The sequence below is a fragment of the Mirounga angustirostris genome, unplaced genomic scaffold (genome assembly GCF_029215605.1).
Source record: "Mirounga angustirostris isolate CCGP_5_RB_7025 unplaced genomic scaffold, mMirAng1.0.hap1 SCAF_7, whole genome shotgun sequence".
Taxonomy (NCBI): Eukaryota; Metazoa; Chordata; class Mammalia; order Carnivora; family Phocidae; genus Mirounga; species Mirounga angustirostris.
In genome coordinates this window covers 62,122,062-62,147,187 of record NW_026991715.1, presented here as the reverse complement: position 1 = coordinate 62,147,187, position 25,126 = coordinate 62,122,062, and the positions used below count along the sequence as shown (strand labels likewise).

At 43.6% G+C, this 25,126-nt stretch overlaps 1 protein-coding gene across 3 annotated transcripts in view; it reads right to left on the bottom strand.

The window, feature by feature from the left end:
• Window positions 1-25,126, bottom strand: part of RASGRF2 (Ras protein specific guanine nucleotide releasing factor 2) — a 238,355-nt gene that overhangs the window by 28,657 nt on the left and 184,572 nt on the right. For all 3 annotated transcript variants that reach the window (XM_064596309.1, XM_064596310.1, XM_064596311.1), the window contains one exon: window positions 14,867-14,973. In XM_064596309.1, the coding sequence (XP_064452379.1) occupies window positions 14,867-14,973 (107 nt within the window). The remainder of the gene's footprint in view (window positions 1-14,866; window positions 14,974-25,126) is intronic.

The following is a 25,126-nucleotide window of genomic DNA, read 5'->3' as shown; positions in this document are numbered from 1 at the left end:
ACCATCTGAGCCACCCAGGCGCCGGATATGCTATCTTTCTATGTGCAGGCGTGAATGTGTATTTTCCCTCCTACATAAAGTGACGCGTTATAACTACATTTTAACTTTAAGGAAAGTAATTTTGAAGCACTGACATTCTGAATTCCTTTAAATGATTAGAGAAAACATTGCTAATTGGAATGAATCCAGTAAAAAGAAAACAGCACACATTTCCTATTTTAGTAAATTAGGGGCAAAAAGGTCCATAATTTCACAAATTGCAGACAATGCGACAGTCTGCCCTAATCTGAGTTGGATATTCGTGTGTCTCAGTTGGGTGGAGAACTGTGTAACAAACTTTTCTCAATATTTCGCTTTTACTGCTTGACAATCAGTACCATTTCTTTGGAACAGGAGCCAACCGGGCCTGCGGCAACACGGAGGTTAATATCTCTTAGCATTCTCAGGCTTTCAGCTGATATGTTTTCCTAAAATTTCATCTATTTATTGTCCAACAGCTTCTTGGCTATGCGTTTTTCTTCTAAAATGTACGCAAGTAGGGGCGCCTGGGTGGCTCAGTCGGTTAAGCGTCTGCCTTCTGCTCAGGTCATGATCCCAGGGTCCTGGGATTGAGCCCCGCATTGGGCTCCCTGTGCAGCGGGGAGTCTGCTTCTGCCTCTACCCCTAACCCCTGCTCGTGCACTTTCTCTCTCAAATAAATAAATAAAATCTTTTTAAAAATGTATGCAAGGAAAAGAGAGTAATATCTTCTTACTGTGTTTTATTTGTCCAACCCCTCCCCCATTTCAAGGCGAAGGGAGTATTTGTAAACAGCTAATAACCTCACTAACTTCAATCCCTGAGCACTACCAAAGGATTTCTCAGCCATCAGGAATCTGTTTCCTTAATGAATATTGGTATTTACTGGTGAGATGATAGAGTCCTCCTGTAGCTGGGTCAGTCTCTAATGATGCCCATCATCTGATGCTAAGTGGTTTAGTGTGAAAGACATCAGGCCAGTGTTTGGACCTTGCTGAGGGATAATTAGCAGTTTCATCAACAAGCTCCACTGAGTACCTACTGTGCCCCATCCTGGGCTCAACAGGGGAAACAGTTCTGAGACCCCAGGAAAGCAAGATGTGTTAAAGGTCTTGTTAAGGAAAATAAAATGTCATTTTATTATTCTGAGCTCTGGAAAGACTAGCCTGAGAGAGACCTTTGAAAACTTGGTGGAATCTGACCAGACAGTATTTGAGGCATGATGAAGGTGACTATTTGCTCTGCTGATGATGTAGCTGAGGTAAAGCGCATTACCCAATGACGGCCGAGTACGAAATGTAAGAATTCTCACGCATAGTTTCCCCGACATCTGCACAGGTTTTTCCCACGTCCAAAGTGACATGCTATGCATGATTTCAGTTGTCCCTTGGCTGACCCAGGAGCAGACAAGGCAGGAACCTATGATCTTGGGTCACACATGGGCCACTGAGGCTGAAAGGATGTGATCATAAGGAAGGAGGTACCAGCGAGCAGACAAAAACACAGGTCGTCCATCTGACTGTGGTAACCTGCGCTCCTGTCTGCCAGTATGCCCACGAATCACTGCAGATTCTTTTTTTAAGATTTTATTTATTTAAGAGAGAGAGAAAGCACAGAAAGTGAGAGGGAGAAGCAGACTCCCTGTTGAGCAGAGAGCCCGACGTAGGGCTCCATCTCAGGACTCTGAGATCATGACCTGAGCCAAAGGCAGATGCTCAACCAACTGAGCCACCCAGGCGCCCCTCACCGCAGATTCTAATGTGGTAGGTCTGGAACAGGGATACTTTTCTAATGAGCTCCTGGGCGATGCTGATTACACTTTCAGTAGCAAGACTTTGCCATTGTATTTTTTTAAATTCATGCAAAAAACAACTCCTCAAAAACTGACTAAAAAAAAAAAATTCTGAATCCTCGGATGTACTACCTAGAATGTAACATTTTCTTTTTTACCAATGCGTGTAAAATGCAGAATTGGCCATTTGAAAGTCCCTATTCAAAACGTAATAGCTACTACTTCAATAGAAATCTGGAGCAGCTAAAAGGCACTTGCCCTATTTAAATCCAGAGGTAGATTATTCATAATAAGTCTGCCTGACAGCCACTTTTAAATTATCTGGAATCTAATTTTTGGTCGCATTTCCCCAGGCCCTGAAATGAGAAATGAGAATCCTCCGTGGGGGAAGAACACCGGCTCCTTCTTGTAGGCAGCAATAGGGGCGCCCACGAGATGGCGCTCCTGGGTCGTCCGGCTCTGCGGGAGTCCGCACCGCCTTTCTGCTCGGAGCTGGCGGGGGGCCCTGCGCGGGGAAGCTGCCTGCTGTCGGGTATCTCATGCCCCAGATCAGCGAGCCGTGCGCGTCCAACAGGACCTGACGCAGTCACCCAAGCCATCCCAGCAACAGCTTATGTAGGTTAGTTTTTGTTTCCCAATGTTTGAAGCGGAGATGAGGAGACAGAAGATCAGAAAGAAGAAACCACCCTGCTTCCAAAGGTGCAGAGCCCGGAAAATGGGAGACTTTCACATTTCGGTCTCTAAAGAGGAGACGATAGTTCTTACTCCTTCAACAGTTCCTGAGCACCTCAATTTATGACGTCGGGGGGTGGGGAAGGCAGAGCAGAGGACAGCAGGGTGGGCGATGGGCAGATGAAGGAAACGTTACTAACCCCTGGAGCCCCAGGGAGAGGGGTCTGCAGAGGGGAGAGCGGCGGCCCTGCCCCGCCGAGCCGGAGGAGAGGTTGTGGGCCGGCAAATGCAGCTCCGGGAACCCCTGCAAAGAGGGGACAGCTCACACGGACTATCCGGGAACAAAGCAAATGCTTAGGGACGAGGGATTACCAGCCAATGATGTTAGATCCTCAAGTGATAAGCTCTGGCGAGAGAAGTTTATTTTACTAAGATTTTGACTCTGCTCCGACACATTCATAAGCGATTAAAAGTCAGTATTTTCCCCAGGTTAGTGAGCAACTCCTGGGGTCATTATCGTAACTAAGACTTGGTGAGAGTTCACCACATACTAGATGATATTTTAATCACTTTATGATCTAATTTAACACAGTTACAATCATTATTATTCCCATTTTACAGACAAGGAAGTTAAGGTACAGAGAATCGAAGTATCTTGTTCAAAGTCACACAGAGAGCAAGTGGCAGACTCAGGACGCCACCTCGGCAGTGTCGGCGGAAAACCTGATTTTCCAACTGCTAACACCACAGACTGTCCACAAACAGTGACTATCAGTGATTTAGTGCTGGCAGTTTGGGCTGAAAGACATTATCAGACAGCTGGTTGTTGCCCTATTGAGTCTGGAGCTATTTCCCACCTATACTAACACCCATCTGAGATGGAGATCTTGAAACTCAGGTTTGTATTAATAAGACTAGATCATACAACAGAAAAATAATGTGTGACGCAATAAATCAGATTCTCCAGCCCGCTGACACTAAATCCCCAGCTGAGGCATGCAGACGATTACATTCATTCTTTCAGGAGAGCAGGGTACTAATTAGTAATACACTATGCATGGCCAAGGGAACTCTAGGACATTCGGAAAATCTGATTCCATAAACACAGTTTGAGGGTAAAGAGAATTATGAGAATAATTTTCTCACTGTAATCAGTACAGTGTATTCTGGACTGTGGCCAGAGTTCTCAAAAGGAAAGTAAAAATACTGCAGAATGGAGCAAAACCATATAAATAGTTTTAAAACCTGGGACAGTGGGCTCATAAAGAAGGGGCTTAGGATAGGTTAGGCTCAAAAATAAGAGCCTGGAGTTTGACAATGATTTTCAAGAAAATGAAAAGCACGCTACTGCTTTCTGTTGTCTTTGACTACAGAAGATGAAGAACTTACATTGTAGTACAGATTTAGGTTAGATCTGGGCCATTTTGTCAACTGGGAAACTGTGCCAAAGATGCTGAGCGATCTTCCCAAGATTTGTGCAAATCAACCTTGATAGGCTGAGGGTACACGTTTCTGGATTCCTCATCTTAATAAACTAGAGATAACAAGCCTCTAAACTAGTGTGGTTTTCAGTTCTTTTGAGGACGGGAGACTTTATTCAGAAGTAAGTGTTGGAACCTGATCCCAGGGCAGATTGCGCTGGCTAACAGCTGGCAAGGGGGGTCCCTGCCCTGCACCTGTTTCTCACCCACCTGCACCATCCCTGGCCGGTTGGCCTTCTTGCCACCTCTGGGCAACCTTGACGCTGAATCACAGTTTGTCGCTGGAAAAGTGAAAGGCAGGGTTTTCCAGCATTTCCCATCACCTAACTACAAAGATATTTTAAAAGTCTCTTTGTTTGCCCTACAAAAGGAACAACCTACTCAAAAGACACAAGGAAGGGCATTACCTTTGGAATAAAACCCAACAAAGCAACTTCACAATGATTCCAAACTTTCCAATACCTGTTCAACACTTACCTCATAAGGTTCTAGAATCTCCAGAGAGAAACAGAATATATAGAAAATGTGTAACTGATCAGCATGTAGCAGCTTATGCACCAGGAGGAGGTGGTAACGCCCAGATATAATTAAGCCCCAAATTTGGTAAGCACAGGTGCTCCTGGTGGGGGCTCAAATATTTGTTGAATGAATGGACAAAAGTTCTGGGGAGGATACTTGACTTTGAGATGTGTGGTAATATGTTACCTAATTCTTCTTAAACTGGCGTTTGGGGAAATTATTTTAGCAGATGTGAGGTGGGAGGCTACTTGAGGAAGGCACAATGCAAAATGTGGAAGATATGTTAGGACAAAAATAACTGGGAGGAGGCAAATGGCAATGAATGACACCAACTCAGTGAAAAGAAAGAAGCCATGCAGAAAATAATTTATTCGACCGTTTTCTAACAAACAATTCTGCATTTGAATGACTTGCTAAAATCCAGCCTTTAGACCTGAAGAGCTGCGCTTAGAAGAATTTTAAATACTGCCCACAACCTTGAAATCACATAACTCCCAGGCTTACATCTATATGTCTAAAAAGAGAGTCAGTCAATTTAAAAAGCATTTATCAGAAGAAGGAAAAATTTTTCCAGATGCTATGTTTTCCACTGGTTTCTAGAGAGGTGGTTAATTGATAGGAGTGTAGCTTTCAAGACAATGACAAAAATTAGAGAGAAAAAAAAAAGCAGTTTGGAAAGGCCTGCTTTTAATTTTTAATTTTTAAATTTTCTTAGTTAATGCCACATGCCAACAAAATTATCATTGACTTTAACTCGAGAATAAGTCTTAGTAAAGAGTGGTCTATAAGTTATACTTTGTTCTCCACGCCCTGACCCATAAAAGGGAAAAAGACTGGTAAGGAAAGCTGGTAGGCAAACCTCATCCCCTTCCCCATGGAGAAGACAGACCCAGTCAGGAATGTGGCAGCAGTAGAACCTTTGACATTCATCCAGGAAGAAACTTTATTATGCAAAAACATTAGCAGATACAGGTTGGTGGCATCTGAAAGCAGAATGGGCAGGAGAGGAAGCACAAGGAAAAGGGCAGCAGGTAGGCAACCCCTTAAGACCTGAACAAAGGGATGCCTGGGTGGCTCAGTTGGTTAAGCATCTGCCTTCGGCTCAGGTCATGATCCAGTCCTGAGATCGAGCCCTGCATCGGGCTCCCTGCTCAGTGGGGAGCCTGCTTCTCCCTCTACCTGCCACTCCTCCTGCTGTGTTCCCCCTCTCTCTCTCTGACAAATAAATAAATTTAAAAAAAAAAGACCTGAACAAACCGGTTAATGCCCCAGTGCTGAGCTGGCTCCTTGGAGTCCTGGGGGACAGGGGCACTGGTCCAGAGAAGGGCCCCAAGGACTCAGTCCTGCATGCCACAGGTTCCAGAAACACCCCCTAGGTCCACAAGTGATTATGAGCATGTAGAATGCAAACTGGAAGAAGAAGCTACTGATGTATATAAAATTCCGTATGGTGTTTCTCAGTGTTTTCTGTCCACGAAAGCCATCCACAGAAGGTTAAAGAATCCTGCTGGTTCTACAGAGGAAGCTAAATCTCTGTCTTGGCAACAATGGGAACTGAAAATAAGTTCCATTTAACACACTGGTTTCCTAAACTCTTAATTCTGTTTCACACAGACTTAAATAAATCCTGTTGTTAATTTCTCACTGAGTTTTCTTTTCTTGTTTTTAAAGACATGCATGGAAAGCTTAAGGAGAGTTTAAAGGATAACAATAGGGATGTACAAAAGATAAGAAACAACTCTGGTAAGCAGTCAAAGGAAGTAAGATCTTCTTACTTGGTTGTTTGCCTGGACCACAGAAAAAAGAGTTAGAAAATCTATCTTCAGGATTATAAAAAAAAAAAGAAGAAAATCCATAGTTATCAGATAACAGTTTCTGATTTTATATTTTATTTTATATTTTCTAGAGCACTCTGACAGATAATTCATTTGTGCGTAAGAACCCCTTACAGATCATTTTGCCAGTTTTATGAATGAGGAAAATGGTAAGCTACATTGGAATCTAGACTACAATTCAGGTTTCCAGACTTCTCTCCTCACCTGAGTCCTTTTTGACCCTGGAACTCAAGTGAAATGTGATGCCCAAGGCAGTCTGTTCTGAGGGGGGGGCGGAAGGACAGGACAGATTTTGATAAAACAATACAGCAGGATCGAATATGATAGTGATGAAAATAAGTACCAGCCTACATGCCCAGGAAATCAGGAGGAACCAAAAGGAACTTACATAGTTGGCCTAATTAAATTAAATAGAGCATTCTCTCACTTTGGCTTCCCTTCATGGGAAATCTGAGTTTGGGAGCAAACACTGGTTGTACCTGGTAGATAGCTGGGATTTCTTAGCCTGGACATGCAGAGGTCAAAGGGGAAATGGCGTGGACAACTGGAAGTGAATGGGCGCTAATTAGTAAAGATGAGACTAACATAAAAAAGTGTGTAGCCCGTTGATTATCTTCCCACTTAGTGCCTTTATACAACGATTTGCAAGGTTGAAGCAGGAGACAACAAATTTGTCATTAAACAGAAATAGTTCATAGCTGTCAGCTTCTCACATTGCAACTCAATTCTCTCTTCTTGTTCGCAGCATCCCCATCCACACCCACTGGCAGGCGACAGGAGCCTCATTGTACTTTGGGGCTGCTGAGCAGGGGGCAGCATCCTCATCCACCTATTCGGTGGGATGTCTGGGGTCTCCTGACCTTTCACCGTAGACCACACTAGCTTCAGCTCCTGCCACGGCCAGCACTGGTGGGGGGGGGGGGGGGCTGGCACGGGAGCCTATAAATCACTGTCCGAGTGCAGAAGGTGCTGCCCTGGTTGTCAGAAGGGAGGCAGGGCTCTGCTCCATAAAACCATATACATCCTTTGTTTAAGGGACACAGAATAGACTCTGGGACAGAAGTAACTTTTCTAAGGAAAGATTTAGAAATAGCAAAAGCATTGTCAGTGTTAGAACATGATATTCTCGCCCTTTTGAGTCAGAAGTGGCTTTGTACGTTTTGCCTTCAAGCTGTCTGCACCCCAAGAGCTGGCCAGTGAGATCAGGGGTTAGGGCCTGCGCTGGGCAGCCAGCAGCCTGGGTGTGCAGCCTGCTTCTGCCACCTGCTATCTGTGTCATTTCACTGTTTCATCTCCGGAGGCTTCCATTTCCCCATCTGCAAAGCTGGGCTAATAACCATACCGACCTGCCCTCCCTTAAAAGGCTGAAGTGAGGGGGTAAATGACTTACTATTTGAAAGCTGCTTGGAACAGTGCCTGACACATTAGTAAGCGATACAGTATTTGTTGGTAAAAAAACAAACAAAACCCCACCACCAACACCACCAAAAAGACACAAAACCATTGCAAGTCTCATCATTCAGATTTGTGCATAAGAACCCCTTCTTATGCCTTCTAAGTGGAGGGTTATGTATTCAAGTTGCCTATAAAAGACTATGTGCCCCGTATCATAATTAAGACAGCCTCAAAGCTCAGACTGGTTCAGAGATCGTTTCTATGGAAGGCAATGGCACATCCTCCTAGCTCAGTGCTGGCTACACATCTTCCCCGGGAGTGGACGTCAGGAGATCTCATCGAGCTGTGGTAAGGACTTGGGGAAGAGTGGCTTGTAAAGGCCTGGGCATCTTCAGGAGCGTGAGGACAGGAAGCACCCACACAGTGCAGAGAGTGGTGTGGCCCAGGGAGGCAAATTTTCTCCAGCAAAGAGCTCAAAGATCAGGCATCTGTCCTCTGAAGACAGCCTTGCAAGTGGAAAGAAGAGCCGTGACGCAAGAGCAAAAACTGAGCAGCAATCGTGGATGGGGGAGCCCCCCATGGCAGACTGGCAGGACCAGGTGGAGATAAGAAGGGGCTGAGTCCGAGGGCAGGACAGGGCTGGAAGGCAGCTCAGTGCTCTCAGAAGGGTCGACAGGAGCTGCCTAGTCAGTAGCTGGATCTTACTTACACTTCATTTTCCCACCCACACTGGAAGTCTGTACTAGGCTCATCCTTGGCCCAACCTCCGTTTCAGATTTGGAACAAAGAATAAATCTGAACTTAGTGCTCTAATTTGATGCTAGATTTAGTGTCTTACTAAGCAATGCCGAAAAATTTAAAAATTAAAAAAGGGCCCCCTGTCATCTGTCGAGGTAACTAACAGAAGAGACGAACTACCTAAATTCTCATTTTAGGACACCCTGATCCCTGAGGTCTCTGAACACACAAAGTCCCTGCCATCCCAGCAGCACCCACTTTCCCACCTCAAGTAATCAACTGGGCATGATCCCACTGGACCCCGGGCCTGAAGCTGCAGGCTTGAAGCCCAAACACAAGGATGCTCATTGGTACGCTCCCTTACTGGGAAAGAGCCATCATCTTCTTTGGGATTCCAACACCGATGCTACTTAAAAGTTTTGTTTTGTCTACAGACCCAACAGAGGTGTGCCCCTCTTTAGCAGGCTTATTGTTGGGGCCAAGCGGAGATGACCCGTAGTTTCCTGTTTCAGAGGAAGGGGGCCCTGCGGGAGAGAGGGAGGAGTTCTGAGCCGAGTTCTGAGACCAGCTGGGTCTGGCTCACGGCTTTGCTTCCGAAGGATCTAGGACTGTGAGGTTATACTAGAGCCATTCGTCACACGTGGCTTTTTAAATTTAACTACATTAAATTAACGTTCAAACCTCCGTTTCTCAGCCACCCTAGCTGCACTTCAAGTGCTCCATTAGCCACATGTGGCTACTTTACTTGGCCCGACAGATACAGAATGTTTCCACCATTATAAAAGGTTCACCTGGACAGCGGTAACTGACCCTCTCTGAGACCTAATCGCTTCACTGGTCCAATCAGGGTAACACCATTTGCCTGGGTTTAGGCCCTCACAGGGCTCGGCCAGGAGCAGCCATCTGTAACGTAAAGCCCCACAGAAGATACAGTGGCAGAGCTGGAAGAACATGTGTATCCCGACTCTGGGCTGCAGCTTACCTCACGTAATCCTCACAATCGCTAGAAGAAAGAAGTGACATCGTCCACACTTAGATGGAAGGAGAAATGGAGGCCTGGAGGAGGTGAATAGTTTGCTCAGCCACACGGCTGATAAATGGGAGGGAGGGGATTTCCATCCAGGTAACTCTGACCTTGAAGCCCATATGCTCCTCCACCATCGCCCCACTGCTTCTCCAGGGGGCTTCCCGAAGGTCCCTCTGCTCCAACATCCGTACATGGACACAGTGGCCTGAGGTCAGCTCTGACCGGGATTTCTGGAGGTGTGAAAGCTTTCACCTCAACTACTGTGCGTGACTACAAAGTGGAGTTCTGAGAGCCACTGATTCTTGTCTTAGACCCCAAACTCCATTTATTTGTTAAGTGTGTTCAGAAAGTGTTACAGAATATGGATTCTAACAAAGAGACTCTGGGGTCTGTGTGAGTGTATTTGTGTATTTTTACATGATAGAGTATATATAAAGCCCTCTTATAATGGGAGAAGCATGTATATGTAACAAGTATCATACATAGTGTTAACAGTGAAAGAAAACAAACTGGGGGAAATGAGTGTAATTCGCCGATAAAAGGTCTTATCCTTAATATAGAAAAAGTACGTAATATCAATAAGAACAATACTAAAACCAACAGAAGATTGGGCAATGCCCAGGAAGAGGGGCATGGGCTGGGAGGGGCCCCTCGGGTGCTACCATATCTTCATCAGGGTGGTCGTTTTACAGGTGTGTTCAAAGGTAAAGTCACTGAGCCACACTCCTAAGTTTAGTGCCCTTTAGATGAAGAATGTAATGGCTAGGTAAAATGCAACAAAGCATATAAACCAAAATATAAACTTGAGAGGTCTTCGTCATCAGCTAAATGTGTGCTCTCTTTGTCCCCCAAACAATGAATGTAAGAGGACCGAAGTGAGTTAGAGACATAACAACTGAGTTATTTTGATGTATTCTGTGAAACAGCCCACCCAGATGACCTGCACTTCCTGTATCACAAACAATGATGCAATGATCAAGCAGCGGTACTCCTTTTCACTGATCCCATTAAACTGCTCTGTTGGCCATCCTTCCCCAACCTGCATGTAGTTTTGGGCCGGCACCAAAGTCTTGGAGAAACTTGAGGTACAAGAATTGTCTCTTCCATCAGAATGTCCAATTCAAAACATTGATCCAAGTTCCAGTTCAGTCCAGAATAAGACATTTCTTTCCTAGCCTAGCCTGGCCTGCTTTCAGCCTGGAAGCCTACCCAAAGGCCCCCCGTTCTTTCCCCAACACCTCCTCTCCACTTCTCGCTTTCCCTTCTTGCTTTCACTTTCCCATGTCAGGGCAGGTGGAGCTGGGCCCTGCTCTGGATATGGCAGGTGGACGGTGGCTAACTCCTATGGGGCACCTGGTGGGATTTCTGGAGCCCTCTCCACTGGAGACTGAAGACCAGCTCCCCTGACTCAGGCAATGTCTGGATCCTCTCACGCTCACATCAACCCGGTGTCTGGCACCCTCCGGTGCTCAATTCTTGCTAGTGAATGAATGAAGGAGGTGAGGGAAAAGAGAGGAAGGTAGCACTGCAGAGCCCTGAGGAAGCAGACACAAAGATGAAGGAGACAAGTCCTGTCTGCAGGGAACTAGGGCTCCTTGTTGGGGGATGAAATGTTCACCTCCTGTCCTTAGCTGGAAGGGATTTGGTCACACCCACCTACAGTGGACTTTATGTCTTTCTCGCTTCTTGATTCTATGTTGCCTTTATTTTATTTTATTTTATTTTTAAAGATTTTATTTATTTATCTGACAGAGAGACACAGCAAGAGAGGGAACACAAGCAGGGGGAGTGGGAGAGGGAGAAGCAGGCTTCCCGCTGAGCAGGGAGCCCGACACGGGGCTCAATCCCAGGACCCTGGGATCATGACCCGAGCCGAAGGCAGACGCTTAATGACTGAGCCACCCAGGCACCCCTCAATGTTGCCTTTAATCCTCCCTACATCCTTGGGGGAGGCAAGAGATGGATGGGTGTTCTCATTCTCAGAAGAGGATATTAACCCCCAGTGAGGCCGAGGGACAGAATCAGGCCCCACAGAAGATACAGTGGCAGAGCTGGAAGAACACGTATATCCCGACTCTGGGCTGCAGCTTCTGCTAACCCATAGACAGGGCATGTGGGAGGAACCCAGCCAGGCCTTGTGGCTTCACTTTCCACATGAAAGGCAACAAATGAGTGAAAAAGCACAACAAAATGAAGAGAAACTAGGGCAGAATGTATAACAGATGAAAACTTTTAGAATCAGAAAAAAAAAAAAAAAGGCATTCTAGCCTTAACCAAATACTTATTAAAGGAAAGCCTAGAAGTTTCCAGAATGGCGTTCTAGCACACATTGCAGGGAAGGAGTTGAGGGTGACATCCTAGGGAAATTTTATTTCTCTGGAGAACCAACACTCATAATTCTCCCATTCTATTTCTCCTGAATTAAGTTCAGGGTCGTATCTGCCAATATTAGTTACCTTCGATGAGAAGTGAGAAATAGATACATGATATGTAATATTTTTTAGAAGACTCAATTCTCTAGATTTTTGGGGGACAAAGCTACATCTTGTCACTTCCCTGAGGCTTTTCTGTTTTCAGTAAATTGAAGTGGTAGTCTTGGTTGGTCTACCATGTGATGGAGAAATGCAACTGTCAGCATGTTTGGCTGTATTTTTGAAAAGATTACAACTTCTTACTCATTTTTTTGGAAAAGTTATTAATTAAAAATAATCAGGTTGCCACAATAATGTTACAGTCTTCCTTAATGGACTCAACCTGCACAAAGTGAATCAGATAATGAAAAATCCTATTGTCCAAGTCCTTCATTTTGTGAGGTGAAAACCAAAGACAGCAACGATGAGGGTTAACTAGCAGAGTTCTTTCTCTCTTTATGCACCATGGCGGTCAGCTTGCTTGGGGTCCGTCAAGCCAGGGGCAACCCCCACACCTCCTGGGAGCTAAACTGGCTCAGGCCATGCCAGGGTGATGGAGAACTCACGTAAATGAGGAAGGGGACAGGATGTGCACACGATGAGGTTACACCAGGACAATGGGAAACCAACCACAGATCCTTAAAATCTACTCACACATTTCAGGGAAGGTAAGAAAAGACAAAGGAGTGAGTGGTAAGAGCTTCCTCTGGCACATCAGGGTCTACATTTTATACAATAATCATGTCAGGACAAAAGACTGAATATCTGAGCAATGTGTACCATCCACATATGCCTCCAATGTAGAAAAGCTGGGATTCCCAGTGTGGGCCCCTAAATGGAATTGATGACAAAGTGCTTCCCCACATACAAGCACACCTTGAGTAACAGGCTGCAAAGTAGCTGAACTGTCCGAACAACAGCTAACACTTAGGGTGCTTTTTGGATTACAACTAAAGGCCCCAGGATACAATCTGAATAAAGAGACCCTTGCTTTCATATCAATCCACTTTCTATTCCAGTGACTTGGTGTTATTCAATCTAATACTGCCTGTATGCACATATGTATTTATGCAAGTACAATGCAGCCAAGGTCAAGCCACATGATAACACCTTACTGTAAATCTCTTTATCATAGAAGCAAGGGATTCAGTACACCCATCTCCCCGCCTCTGAGTTCTCTTCACCCAAAGTAAGGTAAGCCCAGCATATTGTCAATTGCTTTGCGATTCTTTTCTAGCTACTACAAGAGTTTTATGTGAATTGTGAGGGATTCCTGTTTCAGTTTATTAGAAAAAGAGGGCACTGGGGATTGACAGAAAGGAGATGAGGCTGATAGGGAAGCAAGATTAGAGGTTTTGGAGAGAAGATTTGCAGATAGGAGGAAGCTGAGCCCAGGTCAATCTGGGCTTTCACTTTCAGCAGGGAAGACAAGCGAGGGGCATCTGCTAAGCCTTGGGTACTGAAGCTATTCCACATCTCTGAAGCCACCGCAGGCCCCCGGAATCAGAAGTCAGGACCCTGAGTCCAAAACCAGAGAGGGATGGGATGGACAGTCAGACACAGGAGAAACCTCATTATCATGTATCTGCAATGAGGCAAATGGGACTTACAAGCAGCTCCCTCAGATGATGAGGAGGAGAGACTAGACATTTCCAATGGACTCAGGACGGTTCTCGGAATCTGAGTCATATGGGATCCATTTTTATTTATTTAAGATGTGTAAGATAAAATTTTTACATCCTATATTTAATGTGCTACCTTCATTTTTATTTTAATTAACACTTAAGAATTGTCACGGGCTAACTGATGGTGAGGCCCAAATCCCACTTTTCCCAATTAGTGAATTCTCCAACAGGGATTCCAGGCACCTGGCTCTCTCGTGACCCCAATCTCATGGACTGTTGTCACCAAGGGCCATGTGGCAGACCCATGACAGCCTCTGAGAATATAATGAAGTGAGACCTGGAAGTTCCTTCTCTTTTTCTTTATTCATTAGCATGTTATTCACATTTTATATGTTTAATGCGTTCTGATCTGAGCCATGGAGGGCTCCCTTCCCTCTCTTCAAAACTCTCCTGGCAGGGTGCTAGGCAGCCACCTGTCTGCCAGGGCCCGCCCATTATTCGGCAGTGGGTGACAAAAGCACAACTCGTGGGGCGCCTGGGTGGCTCAGTCATTAAGCATCTGCCTTCGGCTCAGGTCATGACCCCAGGGTCCTGGGATCGAGCCCCACATCGGGCTCCCTGCTCAGCGGGAAGCCTGCTTCTCCCTCTCCCACTCCCCCTGCTTATGTTCCTGCTCTCAATATCTCTTTCTGTCAAATAAATAAATAAAATCTTAAAAAAAAAAAAAAAAAGCACAACGCATGTCTCAAGCCCATGAAGCAAAGGAGGCCCTTCCCTTACTTCATGAAATTGTGAAACGGGTATAAATTTTACGAAGGTGTACTGAAAACACACAAACAAATAACAAGGTGTCCTGTCAGCATGATGCAGTTTCAAAACAGAATACTAGGAACCAAAACATCCAAGGCATGAGGCAAAATATCTCCTAAATCCGCCTGAGAAAATACTCCCTGACCAGACACCAGAGCGTGTGGGCCCAGAGTGCTGCTCATCTCCAGGGGCATCTGCTGCTTACCTGCAGCTACGGAGAGGGCCCTACGAATGGCGCTCCCTGGGGGGCACAGTACACTGGCTCTAGCGCCTCAGGTGGGTGCCGTTGCCTCAAAAGATGAGCAAAGAGGGGCCGGGCTTCACCTCCTGTGTCACGCCAGATCTGATACAGTGGATATTTGGCAAATATGCACGTGTTTGCTTTGATCTGTACGTCTGTCCTATTTCTTCCCTTTCTGTTCTAATTCCAAGGTTTCAGACCCTAACTCCAAAGGCTCAGAAGGCATTTTACAAATGTAACGACTTAAAAAGTTGGTTTTAAAAAAAATCCCTTGAAAGCAATTAACGTTACCACTGAATTACCTGTGCGTGCTTTGAGACCCAGTGACGGAGGACATTCAGGACTCGATTGGTGGCTGTTCTCCGAATAATAAACTCTTTGTCGCATGTCCTCTCAGTGTTGTTAAATCCTTAGGAGGAGAATAAACACACACATGTCGTTAAAGCCAATCCCCAGGAATCTGGAAAAGGTCACGTATGTTAGGACATGGGTTAACGGACACTCACAAATACACACCTTGGCAGGTGGCTTCAGAATGTGGTGAATTCTGCTTACTTACCTGTTATACCCTCAGCTGTGAGGCTACCACATAGATAACAGGTGCAATTAAATGAATAATGTGCACACATTTATTAAAGGCCACTGATTAAAGCTAAAGCTGATCTAATAACATTTCCATTTATGCGTGCCTTGTTCTAGAACATAAAGCCAAGAAAGTTTTAACAAAATATTTAAGTGAACATTAGTTGTACTTTTGTCCCAAAGTCATTATACAACCAACAATATTTTCAATAGTTAGATGGAGAGGCCCATACCTAGGCTCATAGATGATACAAATATCTTATTATGCACCCATGTATTGAGAAGCAGGATAGCATAGTGTTTAAGAACACGAACTCCACAGTCAGACTATCTGGGTCCAAATCCCTGTTGTCCTACCCTGGCAAGTTACAGCACCTCTCTGTAACTGGTTTCCTTGTGTCCTGCAGGGGCTAATGCGTACCTACCTCACAGAGTTGTTACAGAGATTAAGTTAGTTAATACATGTTATAAGCATTTAGAATGACACCTGGAACAATAGTGAGAGCTCAATAAATGCTAGCGATTATTACACTTCAGTACTGGTTGATCGTCTCTGGTTCCCCTCTGTGCCAATGTAGGTCTCGGTCTTGACCACCTTTTCACTATGAAGAAACTATTTTAAATTTTTTTCTATTGAGTCTCCATTTTAAAAGATTTTACCTTCCAATCATAATTAAGTGACATATTTCTTTTAAAAATGAATGCAAGCCTTATATAACTTCACTGGCAAACTTCCTGAAAGTTGTCTAAACTCACTTATTCCGTTTCCTCATCTTCTACATGCTCTACATCCTACTCACCCCATCCTACCAACAAAACAGCTCCTGTTAAGGTCACTAGTAACCTGCATGTCTCCATATCCAATAGATATCCATCATCTCTCCATTGGAAAGCTCATCTGATAAACACTTATAAGCAAATCCTCATGTATTTATAACCCCAGATCTCTTCTCTGGGCTCTGGATCCATATATCCAATTGCTTCTTGATATTTTCCTCTTAGATGTTTCAAAAACCTCAAACCCAATCTGTATAAAAGAAAAAGCCATGGCCTTTCCACTAATCCTTGTCCTTATCCAGTGGTTCCAATTTCACTAAAGGAACATCACTAGCCATCCAGTTATATAAGCCAGAAACTCTGTTTCTTCCTGATAATTTTATCTGCTAAGTAAATCTCAAATCTGTCCATACCTTCATGTCTACAAACCCAAAATTGAAGTTGAGCTGCCAGCAACTCTCAATCTGGTCTACTGACAATCGTCTTGTCATTCTTGCTTTCTCAAATCCGTTCTCCTCTCTAAAGTGAGAAAGATCTTTTCAAAGGCCAAATTATATGTGTCATTCCCTGGTTTAAAGCCCTTCAATAGAACTTATGATAAACAGAAAAGCTCCTTAACACAGCCCACAGGTCCTCCATGCTTTGACTCCTAGCTCCCTCTCAGCCTTTTCTGGAACCATATTCTTCTCACTTCTCCCCTTCATCTCACCACCCTTCTTTTAGTCCTTCATCCTCACCCCAGGGCCTTTGCACATACTGTGCTGCATCTGGCACAATTATCACTCCCCTTTTCACTCAGTGGAAGCTATTCTTGTTTATTTCACTTCCCCAATTAAGCCCTTCCTGGCCTGAGCTGAATGAATCATCACATCTCACAGCACCATATGCATGTTTGCTTTCTGGCACTTGTTCCATTTACAATTTCACATTTATTTACGTAGACGGGGATCGGGTATGTTTTTGCTGAGCACAATGAGCACATACCTGGCATGTAGCAATGCTGTACACAATATATATTTGCTGAATAAATGAATGAAAGCCTGGATAGTGGGAATTTACTAACTATTGAATGTGATTTGAAGGTAAAGATGATAGAGTGAAAGAGTAAACGAATAGTCCTCAGACTCTATGAATTGAGTTAGACCAAAAAAATCTATGAACTTCTTAAGGGCAGAGGCCCCTTTTGCATACTGCTCTTTGGATGTGGACAGGCCTCTTCGACCCTCTAGCAGACAACCATCAGAGGATCATGATGACGTGCTCTTGGCAGAATAGATCTCTTTTAAAAAAAATCTTTTGCTATTAAAAGCTTAAAAATTCTGGGTATAATAAATGTCTTTTAAAATGCATAGCTGAGTTCTCAAGAAAATAAGGAATTTTCCAGGGTCAAACTCACAGGGACCTGAAAACCAGAACCAAGCCTCCGAACTGATGCTAGCAGCCCCAAGAAGAGAGCAGCTCACCAGCCTCGGTAACACAGGATTTGGACTGTAAATCCATGTGGTTCGGAAGAAGCCCCAGGGCCTTCGTGAAGTATGGGTGAGAGAGGATGTGAGGGCGATCTGGCTGCGACAGCTGTCACCCCATTGATCGCCAGGGTTGATTCGGCTGATCTGGCTGGCTAGGCGGGTGTCCCCTTCCTCCCTCACCGCTCCATGTGCGTCCCTCCCGAAGCTGCGCGCTCAGTCGAAGAGGACGACCTTCCCCGATAGAGGAGGACTGTTCTTCGGTCAAGGGTATACGAGTAGCTGCGCTCCCCTGCTGGAACCTCCAAACAAGCTCTCAAGTATGGGTGAGAGAGTGGGAACTGAGACTCCCACATAAAGCTGGAACTCGCAAAAGACCAGTCCCTCTGTGAAGAGCAGACTGGGGGAAAGTGCTCCAAGGGCACAAGGAGACAGTGAAGAAGCTTGTCTGTCTCAGCCTGAATCTCTGTGAATATGGGGGGAAAAATCCTCCCTGAGAATTGATAGCCACAGGCCCACTTCATGTAGGTTTGAAGCTCAGATTAAGCCACTGCTGGATGGTCTGTCCCTCTAAATGAGAAGCTAAAAAGTGGCCCAGGCCAGTGATAATCCCGGGACCCCTGACAAAAGTATACACAAAACCTCTCTGGAGGGGCAGAAACTCAACCTCAGCCTGTACTGGACACCACCAAAACAAAATAAAACAAAACAAAGAAACAGCTCCAAAGAAAAACTCACAATCCCAAATCACAATACACTCAAACTGTCTGCCATGAACAAGGATCAGTAGACACAGGGACGAGGAATGCCCCACCCCGCCCCTCCACCACTACCAAGAATTCCAGGTACCAGAACTATTAGATAGATCCAGTTCAAACTAAAAATGTTTACAAAGACTACTGATATGAAAGTGGGAACTGAAAACATGATAAAAGAATAAAAAGATTTTAAAGTCAGATTTTACAAGAACCATATAACACTTCTTCAAAGCTGATAAAATTATTCTTTCAATTATTGTTAAAAAAAATAGAAGAGTCGAAATCGAAAACTCAGGGACAGATAAACACTGATTAGACAGACCCCACTGAATAAACAAACAATAAACTGGAAAGAGATTTAAAAAACAGACTTCAGGGGCGCCTGGGTGGCTCAGTCGTTAAGCGTCTGCCTTCGGCTCAGGTCATGATCCCGGGGTCCTAGGATCAAGCCTCGCATCAGGCTCCCTGCTCGGCGGGAAGCCTGCTTCTCCCTCTCCCACTCCCCCCTGCTTGTGTTTCCTCTCTCGCTGTGTCTCTCTCTGTCAAATAAATAAATAAAATCTTAAAAAAAAAAAAACAGACTTCAGAAAAGTGCTCAAATGCAGTACAAAGAGTTTAAGAGCGAAAACAGAAAAAAAGGTATTAAAAGACATGAGGAAAGAATTAGAAGTTCCAACAAAAAATCAGAAGGTCAATATAGGAAAATAATTTTTTTGACTTGATGGAAAACATGAATCTTTAGGCTCAGGAATTGCAATGAATCCCAAGCAGGATAAATAAAATGAAAGCCACACCTAGAAAAACTGCAAAATGATGGAACTCCAAGACAAAGATAACTTTGAAGCAACTGGTGAGGATATATTTATGATCTGTAAAGGAAAGGCAGATGAAAAGGATAGAAAATGGTATGGGGAATGGGGTAAGTAGACGAGAAGGCTCAAATCAACCAAATTAGAGTAGAGACTTCGACTGGAGTGAGAGCTGGGGAATAATAAGGCACCATCATTTTGCCAGAGGATGGAAGTCAAAAGCTCTTGGAACACTGAAAAAGGGTAATGAGACTGAGTCCCCCACCTGCACATATAAGTATAAGGATGGCCAATCGGTGAGATGAGAATAGAAGATGGGAGTGAGAAATGGACAGAAAGATAAAAATCAAAGTGAAATATTAAGAAAGAAAAGCAATTTTAACAGAGCTGCTACTCCTTTAATGTATTTTGGAAAAAGCATCTATCACTACTTATCTCTGCATCTGCATCAGGGGTAGGTGGCAGGGGAGTTTTATTTTGAAAGAAAGGCAAGGAACACTCTTCTGCTCTCCAAGTTATTTCGTGTCACACATTAAAAGGCCACTTAAGGGGTTTTCTTTATCAAATTTCCAATATTTCCATAAATTCAAATCTCAACCTCTCTTACCATTTAGATTAGGATTTGATTATACGGCTTGGATGTTCTTCATAACTCCTTCTAGTAACCATGTTATTTATCTTTTCTGTGGCGATCACAGCTCTGTAAGTTCTCACTATCTCTGCTGCTCAAAGTACATCACCTGCTGCCACTTGCAGGACTCAACATGCTCTTGGAAAGTGACCGGGTACTCACTTAAGCGATCCCCAACCATGCGCACTCAGTGCGGCTGGGACAATCCACAGCTGGTAGGAAAGGTACTAAGATAGCAGGAGCAGCCTTCCAAGTGCTGCAGGAACGCTGAGAACCAGGGAGGGAAGGCTTCAAAGACACACATTCCACTGCACCCTCACAAGGCTCGCCATCCCTATACGGCTCCAAGATGGACAAGAAGTAAAGTCCAGAGCAAATCACTTCACCTCTCTGTGGCTCAGTTTCCTAACTTGTAAAATGAGCAGAATAAAACCATGTAACGTTATGTTAAAAATTAAATAATTCCTGTAAAACAAGGCATTCAATGAAATGATATTTATTCTATTCTCACCTAGAGCAGGCTTCATCCATCCATCCGCCCCCTTGATCCAATGGCCCTCGCTAAATACTTCTGACAGAAAGCTAGTGATAAGCACATGTGAAAGCAGCAAGGATCTGATGAACATCAACTTATTTCCCTCCTGGAGAACCTTTCTCACTGCTTGATCAACGGATGGAGATCTTTGATTTTCTAGAGAAATACTCTCTCAATTCTATGTAAACCAGCACCAGTGTAGAAATTCCCTAAACCAGATACATGAACCATCTTTCTAAGGGGCCATACATGCAGCAAATGCTGTTAGATCAAGTTTTATAAAAGGAGCTGCTGCTTATTCATGAACTGAAATTAATGCCTTACCTGGGCTCTCATGTGCTTGCTCACATCATCAGATATGCCCAGCTCCCCATTTTTCACAGACTTTAAAACTACATGATCGGAGCAACAATTTTCCATCACTCATCAGGTTTTCTCCTTATTTTAAGTCCACCATCTAAACTGGGGGCTGCCTGGGCAATATTTATTTCTGAATTTTAGCACGAGCCACACAGCTAATTGGTGGCAATTCCATGTGGAAGCTACTCGATCCGAGAATCACAGATCTATCCCCCAAGGAGTTCTTGTGCCATTTTTCTGGAATAGCAAATAGAAAATCTTTGCAGGGCTTTACACATCTTTCACTTGTCAAGTGTGACAGCACAATGAAACCATATATACCAAGAGAGTTTCTTTTATGAATGCACGTATCTAGAATACAGCACCCCAAGGTTCCTGTCTTTCCAACTTTTGCATATTCTTTTGCAGTTGTAGGCACTGGTCAAAATGACTAATGTGGGCAACAAAAGCCATCTGGAGAAGTGATAAGAACTGAATCACCATACATGTGAATTTAAGAATGAGATTCAACTTTATGCTCCTTCCCCCAGACACCTTGTGAGTCACGCCACCCCCTATAGCAACTGTTAGATGTGACATCTCTCTCATTAAATATACACTCCTTGGTGAAGGGATTTCATCTCAAGCATCTTTGTAGGCCCTTCAGCTTTGCACACAAGCACTCAGCAGTTACTTAATAAAAATTCCATCACTCCCTATGGAAACTATTTGAAAGTGTCTGCAAGTGCTTTATATCTGAAGTAAGGGCATCCTTTTACCATATTACTGTGATGACCACACATTTGAAATCTATCACAACCAGAACATACAATAAAGGAGTTGGGAGGGAGCCAAGGAAGTTGAAAAATGGGGGGGGGGAAGGGAAAGTTTCATTTTATTCTTCAAATGATATGATACTCGGCCAACTTCACTGCCTACTTTGTGAGAGGCAAGTAAAATAATGTGATATGGAAATAAGATTACACACAGGTGAATTATGGGCTAGTCCAGTTAGAGTTACCCTGAGGCTACAGAGGACAAACTCTAAAAGACAAGGAGTTCTTGAGCAGGGTGAAGTGTATTTAATGTCAGAAGTAGATCACCAAGAATTGGACCATGGAGCTCTTATTACTTCCAACAAAGCATCTTTAAGCCATCCTTCTGAATTGGTGAGGAAAGTCAGAGTAGAATCCGAAAGAGCCAAAGAGCAGAGAGATAATAATGCTGTCGGTGGTCCATGGTGGTACGCTGCCCGGGAGAAAAAGTAAATGCTAACAATTGGTTACTTTATCAAATATCTAGGAACTGTTTCTTGTTGTGTTTTCATCACCACTATTTTGCATTGCTGTCTTAATAAATTTAGGCTTGTTGAATAAATGCACTGTGATCACTTTAATGTTTACATCAGTGAGGGAATTGAAAAAAGTATGTCAGTGATGCATCATTTTTCATTTTATACAAAGGAGCCTCAATCTCTCCAATAACATCAATGTTCTCAATATGCTTTGCTTTATCTAGTAAATATCATCCTAAAAAATCATATCATATAATTGTTTTGTACATTTCCATGTACATTTCTATCCTTTGGTTTCTGGCATGGAAAGATCATTAATATTTATTACTGCTTTTTGCCAGGTACTGTACTAGGAGCTTTACAAGTGGTATAGAATTTCACCCTCACAACCAAGGACAATAATACCAATTGCCATTTATTGCATGCCCACCAAGTACTGAGTAAAGTATTGTGAACATTGTGGCTTCTTCACCAACAACAGCATCTGAGTTGGGGTAAATGTTATCCCCATTTATGGATAAAGAAACAAAATCAAAGAGGTGAAGAAACCTGGCAAAGGTCATAGTTACTAAGCAGCAGAGCCAGGATTTGAGCCCAGGTCTGTCCATTTCCAAAGCCAGAGTGCTTTCAATGGCATCTCATTGCCTGGATGCAAAGTCGAGACTTCAAATTTTTCTTACAAGGTGGTAAACCAACACTTAAGGCGACAACAAAGGATGCTGGAAAGCGAGTGCTTCTCTTTTAGTTCTAAATTTTGAGGTGTGTTCACAGAATGGCCCCGATTATAGAAGTATGTGTTTTGTACTGCAATGAATACCAAACAAAACCCTTTATTTATCTAACTAAAATTAAAATTTTCTCAAAATGTGCTCTTTCCCCAAATTCATTATGTTTCCTATTGTAACCAACATATAGACCAGTGCTTTTTAAACTTCCAGTCCCATGACTCATTAATGGGAAATTAAACCAGTTTAGTGGGCTTTAGCAGAATTTAAAAAATGAAATAGATGAAAACTGACTATTTGAATAGACTGTACATAGCGGGGGTGAGTATTCTTGAGGGAAACTTTTGTATCAATTATGTATGTGTGTGTGTGTGTGTGTGTGTGTGTACCCTGAGTCAAAATGTAAAATGTTATTTCTTATAGTACGTTGCAATAAAAAAGTTTGAAAGTGACTGATCTAGACAACCTGATTTTTAGACTATATTTAAACTATCTGCATGAATTTCCTAGAAATCCCGGGTAACTGTGTTCTTTACTCTGAAACATGTCTGCAGGAACAAGCAGAGCATGCTTCTTCTCTTACCGTCCCCACTTTGCTTCTGTCACCAAATACTCTCCCCACTCCGTGCCCAATCCTCCAGTTTGTCCACCACTGTCTCATTCCTTGGTTCCCGGTCTGTGCTCCAGCTGACTCCATTCAGTTCTCACTCCCTCAGGGACCTAACTGTCTCATGGTTTTTCTGTGCACTCCAACCAACACCTCCAGTTCCAATATGCCCCCAAATCCCTCATTTCAAGCTTCTTAGGAGAGATTTCCACATAATGACACATTCTATCCTCATAAGTAATACACCCAAGAATTAAATGTATGTTTCTTGCTCTCAAGCTCCTCCCCATCTTAACTTTCCTGTTGAGGTAACGGGATAACCACAGTTTCAGCTTCTCAGGTGGGAAACCTCACTCTTCTCTGTCTCTCCTTTGCTTTTCCCATTCAGTCAGCAAACACTGTTAACTTTTTGGTAGCATCTGTCAGATTTATCCCCTTTTCTCCACTCTCCTGCCACAATGCTAAGTCTGGGTTCTTCACACATGTGTAGTAGCTACTGTCTCCTAGATAATCCTCCTTCTTTCATTCTCTCTGTCCTTCTAGTCTTCCTCCACCCATAATTCAATTATTCAGCCAGCATCTGTAGAGCCTCTACTGTGTCCCAGGTACTGTGTGGTGCTGGGCGACTGAGATGTGGTCCTTGATCTCATGGAGTTTGCTTTATAAATGGGGACGAGATAGCCTCCAAACAAGTAAAACGCCAAAGTGTATAATTGGAAACCCTGCAAATGAGCAAGTTGCCTGTCTCTTCAAAAATAATCTTAAATTTCCCTTTCACTTGTTACTGTTCTAGCACAAGTACTTCTATCGTCTCCCCACTGCACACTGAACCAAATAGAAAATACATTCCTAGATATGAAGAAGGTAAGTTACTTGCTCAAGATCACATAGCTAGTATACTGGGGAAAAAAAAGGTGAACACAGACAAGCAGGAGATTTGCACATACACTATGCTGAACATCATGATAACAGTGTTCTATTGCTAAGATATGCATGAGGCAATGAACAAATGCTGCATAGTGGTTTTGGGGTTTTGTGGGGTTTTTTTAACCTATTTATAAATGTGTTCTTATCTCTCAGTTTTTACGTTCTTCTTGCATTAACCTGAGATTTTCTCTAAGTACAATTAACTTTAACAATAAAAAAACATACTTTTATAGACTGAGGAAAAGAAGCTCAGCAGATTTATCATTACTGTGATAAAAAATACACGAAGAATGGCAAAATCAATATCTTTCACTTGCTTTCATCTTTCAGGGAAATAAGTAACTAAGACTATCAGCTGAATTGTTTTTATGGATTTTTAAAAATGTGTGCTGTATAGATCCTTTTTTTTTTTTTTAAGAGAGCAAGAGAGCAGGTGCACAAGTGGGGGAAGAGAGTCAGAGGGAGAGAGAGAATCTTAAGCAGGCTCCATGCCCAGCACAGAACCTGATGTGGGGCTTGATCTCACAACCCTGAGATCATGACCTGAGCCTAAATCAAGAGTTGGACGCTCAAGTAACTGAGTCACCTAGGCGCCCCTGTGCTGTCAAGATTCTTAAAGGAATAATTTTACACTAAACTTAAAAACTTGTGAGAGCCTTTGTGTATTACTTCTATTCTCACAATTCCAGAAAATCTATTCCTTGTTTTTACAAATGAGAAAACTCAGGCTCAGAGAAGTCCAGTCGCCACCTAAGGTCACAGACAGTAAAAGGAGAGAGAATTTATGGCCAGATGATCTGATTCTAAAACCCAGGCTCTTCCCACTGAAACACACTACCTGAGTGACTGCTCCCAAGAAGGGTAAGGTGCTCCTGTTTATTGCTGTGTAATCTTCAGCCCTCCCATTGCTGCGGCCACCAGCTTCTGTGCTGGTATGGAAATGCAACAGGAACAGGAATGCCAGTAAAGAGGGTGATGGTGACTTCTGCCCAAGCATAATGAGGGCATTTGAGGAGTCGGTGGAAAGTGAAGCCAGCAAGCAAGGAAAGTAACTTGTCAGGATTATTGCTGAGACAAGAAGGAAAGAAATAGCCTAGAAACTGAGAGGTGAC